Genomic DNA, 10,982 nt, shown 5'->3' on the forward strand with positions numbered 1-10,982 from the left:
GTGTGTGTGTGTGTGTGTGTGTGTGTGTGTGTGTGTGTGTGTGTGTGTTTTCTTTTCCTACATGGCTAATATGGAAATATGTTTTGCAGAGGACTTCACATGTATAATTGGTATCATATAGCTTTCCTTTTTTAGGTAGTGGGAGAGGGGCTGTAGGGAAGGAGAATTTGGAACTCAAAATAAAAAAAAAGAATGATAAAATTAAAAAAATGTAATTGGGAAATATTTAATGAAATAAAAAAAAATATTAAAAATAAATTTCCATTGAAAAAACAAACTACTTAAGAGTTTTCTTCATTCTACTATTGACCATTTGTTGCTTATGCACTAAATATACAGCATAATGCCCAAAGCAGTATCTTTTTGAAATCTGTATATGAATAAAATCATTATACGCCCTTTCCCTGACTTGAAGCTACGTGTCACACTCAAAATAGCCTGCCTACTTCGAACAAAAGGGGGGAGCGGTAAATACCTATTTCAATACTGTCAATAGTAACATGTATAGTGTAGAGTCCAATGGCTCCTGGAGTCCAGTTTGCACAGTAAGTGCCATCATTGTTGACTCTGATCAACATATTTTCACTTGGTCTGAAAAGAAACAAGAGAAACAATATAGTATCTAACTAATTAACTGCTTTAAAAATCACATACATAGTTTGGCAAATATTTAGAATGCTCCTTTTGGCTCATGTTTATAAATTCAACTAGTCTTCAATTTAGTCTTCCTGCTTCCAGTGCAACCTCTATTTCCAAGACATCTTCTTAACATCAACTAAAATAATCTCATCTCAGCTTCCTATAATTCAATTGCATAATGGGGGCATATTAGCTACAAATGAGTAAATTCTCCCCACCTCATACTATTAGTTATACAACCACCTGAAGCTGTAATATCCTATTTAGCATTTATGTACTTTTTAAAAAACTGGTCCTTCAATCCATTATGAATGGGAAGACTTTAAGATATAGGAAAACTTTGGACCACTATAATATAACTTCTCACTTTCCATTCACTTTTCAAACCATGTATTCCGAACTCCAAATCCACCAGTAAATGAATCCATTCTCTTCAAGGTTACTCATGATATCTTAACTGCTAAATCTTCTGGTCTCTTCACAATCCCTAGCCATCTTGACTTCTCTGCTGGTTTTGAAAGACATGACCATCCTCATTACCTATGTATTTCTCATTCATGTTCCCTCACCTTCTCTGATACTGCTTTCTCCTAGTTCTTTTTCCTACCCTTCTGTTACTAACTCTTCTTTACTGGATCTTCTTCTGTAACCTGCCCCTTGACCATAGGTGTACCTCAAAGTTCTATCATGAGTCTTCATCTCTTCTCTCTATAATCTCTCTCAGCATTTTAAACTGAACATGTCCAAAATGGATCTCATTCTGTTTCTCTCTAAGTTGTCTCTTCTAAACTTCGCTATTTCTGTTGAAGATGATCATCGTTCCAGTCACTCAGGTTCACACCAAAGTCATCCTTAGTTTTTCTCTTTTTTATCACTGCTAGTCTTCAATTAGTTGTCAAATCCCATTGATTATACATCTATACCCTTTTCTCTCCACTCATATAACCACCCCACAGATTCTCATTATCTCTCACCTTTTCAGAATATTACAATAGCCTCTAAATAGGTTTTCCTGCTTCAGTCTCTCTCCTCTCTAATGCACCTGTCACATGAATATCAAAATAATCTTCCTAGATTTTCCTATTTAACTGCCCATGATACAACTGTGCTCAAAAATCTTGAGCAGATCTCTAATAACTGTAGAATTAAACACAAACTTCTCCCACAAGGTGTCTTAACAGCCTCCATGTTCTGGAGCAAATTTACCTTACCAGACATATTTCTTTTTTTTTTTTAAGCAATTGGGGGTAACTTGCTCAAGGTTACATGGCCAGTTATTTTGTGTGGGTGCTAAGTATCTGAGACTGGAACTGATCCCGGGTCTCCTGACTCTGGGGCCGGTGCTCTTACTCACTGCGCCACCTGGCTGCCCCTAGACATATTTCATAATATGACCCTTCCCATATGTTCCAGTCATACTTAATTACCTTTTCTCCAAAATCAGCATTATTTCTTTCTCACTATTTTTTCATTCTTATGTTGTAACCCAAACCTGGATAGCATTCCCTTCTCATCTTGATCTTTTAGAATTTCTAGTTTCTTTTAAGGCTCAGCTCAGGTGCCATACTTTTTTTGCAATGCCTTTCCTGATCCTTTGCATTTCATCTTTAAGGCCCTCTCTCATGCTAAAATACTCTTGTACTTATTTAATATGAACATGTTTTATCCCTGGTGGAAACTAAGTTTCTTAATAACAGATGCTTTTTTATCTTTATATCTGCAAAGCCTAGCACAGTGTCTGTTCATATTATATGAATATACTTAATAAATACTTGCTGAATATAAGTTAAAGTCGCTAAAACATATACCTGCAACTGGGAGGGAACAAATTTAGACAATTTAGAATATATGTAGGGCCTTTTAAAACAAAATGCAAACATAAAGTTATTTTTCACATGATCAAAGCAGAACTTTGCTAGATTTTTTTTTTTTGATGAGACATCATGTCTATAGGTAGAATGATACACAAATAGGAGGGTATCTTGCTACACAAGAGGATTTTGGCTTTATTATGGAAATTTCACGAATGCATGTCTTTAACATGCACTTCTGTACAGTGCTTCTACACTTATAGACAATATACCCTTAATCTAACTCCTTTCCTTTTAGTCTAGATTAGGGAATAAAAAAGTTGATTCCTCAATTTTTATGTTATAACCCTCCATTGGTAATGATATCTGTACTATCCCTTAGGACAATTCAAACCCCACATTATCCATCTCTTTCCTTAGTTATCTGTGGTAACTATGGTAATGGTAATGTTAACCATCAATTTTATCTAGGATATGTTACTATTCTCTTTTTCTTTACCAAATAGGGTCACTTCTGCAGGAGCAAAATGCACTTAAATACTGCATTTTGGTCTCAAACACCACTTTAGCACTCACTTGTGGCTCTCCTCCCCTTCTTCCTAAACCTCAAAATTAGCTATCTTTGCTTTTGACATAGTTGATGCCATATAGGTTCAACTGTAAACTCCTAGAGGTTGGGATTCTTAAATCTCTTTGTCCTTCAAGGCACCCAGCACAGTGTCTCATATTTGTATTTTTTAAAAAGGAATTGTTAGCAGAAATTAAACTAATTGGTACAGTAGGAAAAGTATTTTTAATCATGCTAGTCTTACCTTTTAGGTGTTGGTGAAGCAAAACGCAACTCTTCAAAAGAATAGTTTTCATAAACCTATGAAAACATATTAAAAAACCTTTAGAAATCTTTCCAAATTTCCCTTAATAATTATTATCTTCCAATGAGCAGTATAATTCCTATTGAAAACATTCTCCTACCTCTTTTGGCATGAAATATTTCTCCTTTTCTGAAGTACTAGTTATCTTATAGTAAATTCTCTCTCTCTCTCTTTTTTTTTTGGCTTTTTGGAAGGGGGAAGGCAGGGCTATTGGGGTTAAGTGACGTGCCCAAGGTCACATGGCCAGTAAGTGAGACTGATGTCTGAGACCACATTTGAACTCAGGTCCTCCTGACTCCAGGGCTGGTGCTCTATTCACTGCACCACCTAGCCACCCCAGTCAATTCTCTTATAAGTTACTCAAGTAACAGCTTGAACACTCACTTGACTCATTGAACTTGCCTGAATTTTATTTATTTAGGTCAAAATCAAATCATATTCAATGAAGATATTTAAAACAATGTGACAGGTTTTGGGATAATTCCAAATTCCAAAAATACTATGAGCGATGGAAACATCATTGGAATAAGAAATAGTTACAGACTTCTGGGTGAACAAGTTATATGGATGATGAATATTTTCAGCCAGGTTAGCTTGTAGCAAACAAAAAGTTCTGATATTTTTGTTTAAAAAATAAACAAACCTGTCAAATTACTTCATAGTCCCACTTCATATGGAACAAAGAGAAGAACTTGAAAATTTGAGGCTAAGTCATTGGACAATTGTCACAAATAACCAATGAGAACAGTATATTCCTTAAAGAATTTTTTTTCCCTGAAAACTATACAAATGTGACACCATCATCATAAAGAAACACTCTGCCTTCATTGTTTACTCCTAATAACAGTAGTATAATCTTGGTGTTTTTTTTTACTTGTTATTTTAGTCTTTTGTTTAAATACTTTCAAAGATTTGTAACATAGACAGTAATATCTCCATTCTTTAAAAGACAAGTCATCATGAGCTACTATAGTTGAAAAATTTACTAACTGGATTCTAACTTTCTAGAATTGTTGAGCCTTTCCAAATTTGGCTAGGCTGGTCTTCAGATGACAATTTGTCAATATATGGGGCATTTCCAGCAGTACAGGGACGGTCAAAATTTGTTCACTTATGGCACAGCATTTAAAAATTTAGGATCATTTCCCCACTATGATATGAATCAGAATAGGACTTCATTAGAGGACATTTATTCTTGTAGAAGATTAAAATTATATCAATCAATTACCAAGAATTTATTAAATGCTAACTATGTGTGAAATTCTGGGGATAAAAAGGTGAAAGTGAAATAGTCCCTGCCTACAAGGAGCTTTCATTCTAACAGGGGAGACTATTGCATGTGTATATAAATCTTTAAATATTTACAGACTATATTCAAAATGAATACAAGGGAGTTTTGGGAGGCAGGGCACTAGCACCCAGGGGCAATAGAAAGGGTAAAAGGCTTCACAGAGAAAGTGGTACGTGAGTTGGGTTTTGAAGGATATAGTGATTCCAAGAGACAGAGTTGAGGAGATGGTTCATTTCAGGCATGAAGGAAAAGCAGTGCATAAGCATGGAGATGGAGGATGGGCTTTTTGTGTGAGGAACAGTAACAGGCCCTTAGGAAGGCAGACTGTGAGGAGAAAAATGTATAATAAGACTGGAAAGGTAGGAATGATTAGTCTGTGAAGAGATATAGAGGAATTTCTATTCTATTCTAGAGTAAACAGGAAGTCACCATATTTAATGAATAGTGAGGTGACATGCTCAGATGAGGAGACAGGTTAAGTTTGAAGGCAGCAGTGGCAGAACTAGTAGATAGGCAGAAATAGAAGACTAGAAAGAGGGAGAATGATAGTGGAGGAAATCTGTTGGGGAAAACTCAAGAAGATAAGGGACTGAAGAGAAGAGGGAGGGAGAAAACATTTAATAACACCTACTGTGTGTTAGGTACTGTGCTATATTACCTTATTTGATACTCACAACAAACCTGTGAGGCAGATAATTATGTAAGATATAGAGGTGAGACGCGGTAAGAAGGTCCACCTCTTTATCAGACTGGAATAAATTAGGAAACAGTGGGAGATGATGTCATAGGTTGTGAAATGATGATAGGGATAAAAGGGAACTCATGGCATAGTAATTTTTCTTGGTCCTTAGTTGAAAGGGTGGGAAGGAAAGGTGTCATGGTAGGCATTGAGGAGAAAAGAGAAGATCTGGAAGAGTCTTTGTGGAGAGTAGAATAAAGAATCAATCAGGGAGAAGTAAAAAGTTGTATTGCTACATTAAGGGCCCAGTTGATATTAGATAATTTAAATTTGTAGCAGATCCAGTCAACAGAAATGACTTCTCCAGTTCTGCTCAGTAGCATAAAGTGCATACGAGGCAAATGGTTGGCATAATTTAGGATTTTGGTCTTGTAAATCACAGTGAGGGTAAAAAACAGGATTAGAAGAAGTAAGGGATAGAGAAAGATGGAATGATAGGGGATTGTGATTGGATAAAGGAATCTCAGATTTCCTGATCATGGAAGTGGAACACTTGTGAATGATGGTGAAATCTAGGATGTAACCATACCTCTATGTAGTTGAAGTGGAGTGGAGTTGATGGTCAAGCGAACTCAGTGAATTGAGGAACTTGAAGGTAAGGGTATTTGAAGAAATAGTAAAATGTATACTGAAGTCTCCTATGAGGGCAGGAGGTAAATTGGACAGGGAGACCATAAACCAGGCAATGAACTCATTGGGAAAGGAGGGACAATATTTTGGGAGTTTGATAAATTACAGTCACTAGCATCTGGAATGGCTGATGAATTTGGACAGGCTGAACCTCAAAGAATAAGCTATTAGAGTGATAATAGTAAAAGAAGGGTCTAGAAGGAGCAATGGAGAATAAGGAGTGTTCTAATTCTCCCTCTGTGACCAATGACAGAAGGTGCTAGATAGAAAGGATGGACAAGGATTTTGTCATTCAAGGAGATACAGGTATAGTGAGAGGCAGAAGATGGAAGAAGCATGAGGGAAAGGGTTCTAAAATGAAGGGAAATTTGTTAATTTCAGAGATCTTATTAAAAGTAGCTGATAGGTAGGGTAGGACAGAGGATGGGTAGAGTTAAAGTGATTGTGTATGACAAAGCAGTATCAGGAGTTAGGGAAGAGAGTTCTTATGTAGTCATGGATTCAACATCACAGAAACCAGTAGAGAAAAAGGGGGTGAGAGTTTGCTAAATTAAAATAGATTACCTTCATCATAGTAATGGCAATATAACGAGCTTCCTTTACAATCATTGGTTCATAAGAAGCATCAAGTTTTGGTGACGCAAGTCCCCCAAAAGTCATATCAGGGCTCATGGAAGTAGCTGGTGCTGAAGGGCTGCCTGGAATCCTTTGAAGCTTTTTCACTTGTTCTTGTTGCAAAGATGTTTTTTTCTGAGACACAGGAACAGCCTTCACTTCCACCTACCACGATAAAGTACAATTAATTTCATAAACAAAAATGTGAAATAGTTATTCTGTAATCATATATGAAGTATCAAAGTATACAGGAATCTTGAAATAACATAACCTACAATACAACTAATGCATCCTAGACCCCTTCCAGGAGAATTTAAGTCACAAGAACTATAATAAAGGCCTCATTATGATATTATTTCACCTATAACATGGTTCTACTTCCTGAACCATGAGTGTAGTCAAATACTGATACCTATAAACTTAGAAAAATTAGGCGATCATTTAATGTGACATATAAAACTCAAATCAAATAAAGTCAAACCATTTATAATAAATACTAAGAAAAAGTGAACAAAAGGATGTGTTATAGTGGAAAGAGCACTGGACTTGGAATCTGAAGACCTGAGGTTGAGGCCTACTGTGGTCATTTCCGTGACTGAGGTCCTCAGACCTTGAGGCAGTTATCAATTTCTCCGAGCTTCAGTTTTCCAATCTTTATGATTCAGATAACAGCCTACAAAGCTGTTCTGAGGAAATTGTTCTGTATACTTCCAGTGTTATATAATTGTGAGCTATCTATAAAATGAAGTTGAACTTGGTAAGGTCTTTAAAATCTGTTGTTTTTTTCCCCTTGAGCTTAAATGTCAAATAAAATGAGCAATTTCCTAAACAAAGCAGAATAGAAAAAGAGGATTATGCATGTAACCAGGAATTTTTCTCTATGTAGAACCTGCTTTTTCCTTTTATGTATGTGATCAATTCAACATTTAATTTTCAAAGCTGTCCTGCTAGTCTGTATGTTCTTCTGGACTTCTTTTTGTTTTCTTCTGTGCATCTGAAAAGAAAATGCTTCAGACTGGATGGGGATGGATCAGCAAATTGGCTGCTGCAATAAGGAATGAAATGATTCCACTCTTCAAGGGGCCAGAGGGAATACTCAGTGATGAATGACTCCTGGAAGGAAAATGAGTGCCTAATGGTTTGTGGAGAAACATAGAAAATTTCATGTTGCAAAGAAAGATATTTATGTATTAAACTGAACTTCCAGAAATCGTATGTACTTTATGCTTAAAGATGCACTGTTATGTAAAGTTTTATTTTATATAGTAAATAAAAATTCTTCTATTGTACAAAGTTTATACAAAAGAAGTGATTCTTATTGTAATGAAACTTTTAACATGTTTCCTCATATCTGTACAATGGACTACTTCAACAGACACTTTTTGCATTCTTGTGATTAATTCCTGTAACTAACTAAAAATCCAGAATTTGTTACTATTTTCATACATCATTACAAAGTAGTAATTTTGCTTATGATAAGTGACAGTTCACTCTTCTCAGCAAATAATGGCCATTGGCAGTTCATATCTAAAAACAGTAGAGTGTTACTAGTCAAATACAAGAAACACATCTAAAGGCTTGAATGATCCGAATTGAGCTTATAAATAATGTTACTTCATTTCACTGAATTTTTCTTTTATAACTGCCAGCAATGATATTCATTAATCAAAAGTGCTGTGGAGACACACACACATTTTGTATATGTATATTGTATTGTATGTGCATATACACACACACACACACACACACACACACATAGATACATATTTTATTAAGTTGTATTAGGGTTACTTCTTTAGAAAGTAGCATTTTAGTCTTCTGCAAATCAGCAGCTTATAACTATTAAGGGCTTTAATTATTAGTTATATTGTTTCTAGATGGTTTGAAGCCTATGTTTAGAACTATTTTGCTTACAAGTTGAGTATTTCCTGATATCATGAGTGTTAGTTCTTTTAAACTTGCTTATACTGATCCTTTACTTTGTTAGCGTTAAAATTTTCTTCAGTTTTATGTTAATAGTACTTCAGAAATGATAAAATTAACATTTCTGTAAAGATGTCTAATTCTATAAAAATGCAATTTATAATTAAATCTATTTCATCTTGAGAAAAAAAATGCCCCGATTTTCCCCTCTTCTCCATACCTTTCTTTTCTTCTCTCTTTGCGATCTTAATACTATCCTTTTTCTTATTACCATCCCCAATTATCCAATTTAAAAATAAAATCTATGTAACATACAACTATTTAAAAAGAATTCTGACGTTTGCTAAGTCCAAAAACTTAGGCTTCATTTTGTGCCTTGAATCTATCATCCTTCTTGTTGGGATTCACCAACAGTCCTCTGAACAGTGATTGGTCAGTGCGCTGCTCACAATTTTTACGTCTTTTCAAGTTCTTTTTCTTTATAATTTAGTTGTTACCGTGTAATTTTTTTTCTGGATCTATGCATAAATTCATATCCATTTTCTCAGGTTTCTCTGCAACCATTCCTTTTCTCAATTTTTATGGTACAATGATATTCTATTATACTAATATGCCATAATTTGTCTGTACTCCCCAATTAATGGATACTCAGTTTCCACTTCTTTAATGTGACAAAAAGAGCTGCTATAAACATTTGTGTATATATGAGTCCTTCTAGATTATTTCCATATGATGTTGCCTCAACTGTGGACATATTCTTTAACCTCCTTCCACTGGAACTACTAAGTCCACTGACAAATGAGTTTTTGCCTTAAATTGCCAGGAAACAGATCACTTCACATGCTCCCCAATCCCTTTCCATATAGCAACTTTTTATTTGTAGTCTTCCCCCCCAAGAATATAAGTTCTGTCTTTACTTGTATTTGTATCCCTAGTGCTTAGCTCAGTGCCTAGAACAAAGTAAGTAGTTGATGAATGCTTTATTCTACATTAACTTAATTTCTTCTTTCTTTGATATATTTGGAGTTTAGCAATTGTATTACTGGGTCAAAAGGTATGCACAGTTTGGTGACTTTAGGGACAGAGCTCCAAATTACTTTCTAGAATGGCTGTGCCATCTCATTGGTGTGCTTATTTTCCCATGGTCTTTCTTAATAACTGTCATTTCCCATTTTTGTCATGTTTGACAATCTGAGAAATGTGATATAGAACCTCAATATTGTTTTAATTTTTATTTCTCTAATGATTATTGTTTTCAAGTATTTTATTTTACAAAATCATTGATATATTGATTTCCTTCTTTGAAAATTACCTACTTATATCCTTTGATAGAATATTTATAGGATGAGGAATGGCTCTTATTTTCATAAATTTAAATTGGGTCCTTATATATTTTGGATACAAGACTTTTATTGGAAAAACTTTCTGCAAAGTTCCCCCTTCAAATATTTCCTTTCTAAACTTAATTGAAGTGCTCTTATTTGTGCAGCAAAAAATTTAATTTTATGTTGTGTTCATGTTGCCCTCTGTGATCTATCTTCTTTAGGCTATGTTTGGTTTAGAATTCTTCCTGTATCTATTAAGTGGGAAAGAGATTTCCTCCCTTGCTTTTTTAAACTGGTTTATGTGACCTTTTAAATTTAATCCTGTATCCATTTGACACTTATTGGGATATATGATGTGAGATGTTTGTCTAAACTTAATTTTCAGCTTTTCCAAGAAGTCTCCCCCCACCCAATAGTGAGACTTTACTCCAGCAGCTGAGGTCTTTAGGTTTATAAAAAAATTAATCCAAATGAATAAAAAGAAACAAAATCCAAACTATATTATAATGTTCATTTGCTTCTCTATGTTGTATACCTCAATAACCTCTGTTTTTAACCAGGATCTTATGATTTTGATGATTTTTGGTTCTTAGTATGAGATATTGTATTGTTAGCTCCTTTCCCTTTCTTTTTTGAAAAACATTTTCTTTGAGATTCTTGATATTTGTTCCTCTAGATTATTATTTTTTCTGGTTCTCCAAAGTAATTCTTTGGGAGTTTAAATGCTATGGGTCTGAATAAATTAATTTGGCAATATGGCCATTATATTAGTATGGACTATCCGTGAGCAATGTATATCTTTTCCAATTTCTAAGGTCTATTTTTCTCTATATGAAGTGTTTTGTAGTTCTATTCAGGTAGCTGCTGTGTGTCATAACAGACTCCCAAATATTTTATAATTCTACAATAATTTTGTTTATTTATTTTTAAAGCAGTTGGGGTTAAGTAACTTGCCCAAGGTTACAGGGCCAGTTTTTTTTGTGTAGGTGTTAAGTATCTGAGGCCAGAACCGATCCTTGGTCCTCCCAACTCCAGGGCCGGCACTCTTACTCACTGTGCCACCTAGCCGCCCCTCTACAATTATTTTAAATGGATATTCTCTCTCTCTCTCTCTCTCTCTCTCTCTCTCTCTCTCTC

General features: G+C 34.8%; 1 protein-coding gene across 2 annotated transcripts in view; it reads right to left on the bottom strand.

Moving 5' to 3' along the window:
• Window positions 1-10,982, bottom strand: part of MYCBP2 (MYC binding protein 2) — a 301,197-nt gene that overhangs the window by 116,672 nt on the left and 173,543 nt on the right. For both annotated transcript variants that reach the window (XM_069066842.1, XM_069066841.1), the window contains 3 exons: window positions 6,547-6,762; window positions 3,263-3,318; window positions 476-591 (listed from right to left, as the gene is read on the bottom strand). In XM_069066842.1, the coding sequence (XP_068922943.1) occupies window positions 476-591; window positions 3,263-3,318; window positions 6,547-6,762 (388 nt within the window). The remainder of the gene's footprint in view (window positions 1-475; window positions 592-3,262; window positions 3,319-6,546; window positions 6,763-10,982) is intronic.

This window comes from Petaurus breviceps, unplaced genomic scaffold (assembly GCF_028583685.1).
Source record: "Petaurus breviceps papuanus isolate PSGF00001 unplaced genomic scaffold, PetGlider_PUasm1.0 90730, whole genome shotgun sequence".
Lineage (NCBI taxonomy): Eukaryota > Metazoa > Chordata > Mammalia > Diprotodontia > Petauridae > Petaurus > Petaurus breviceps.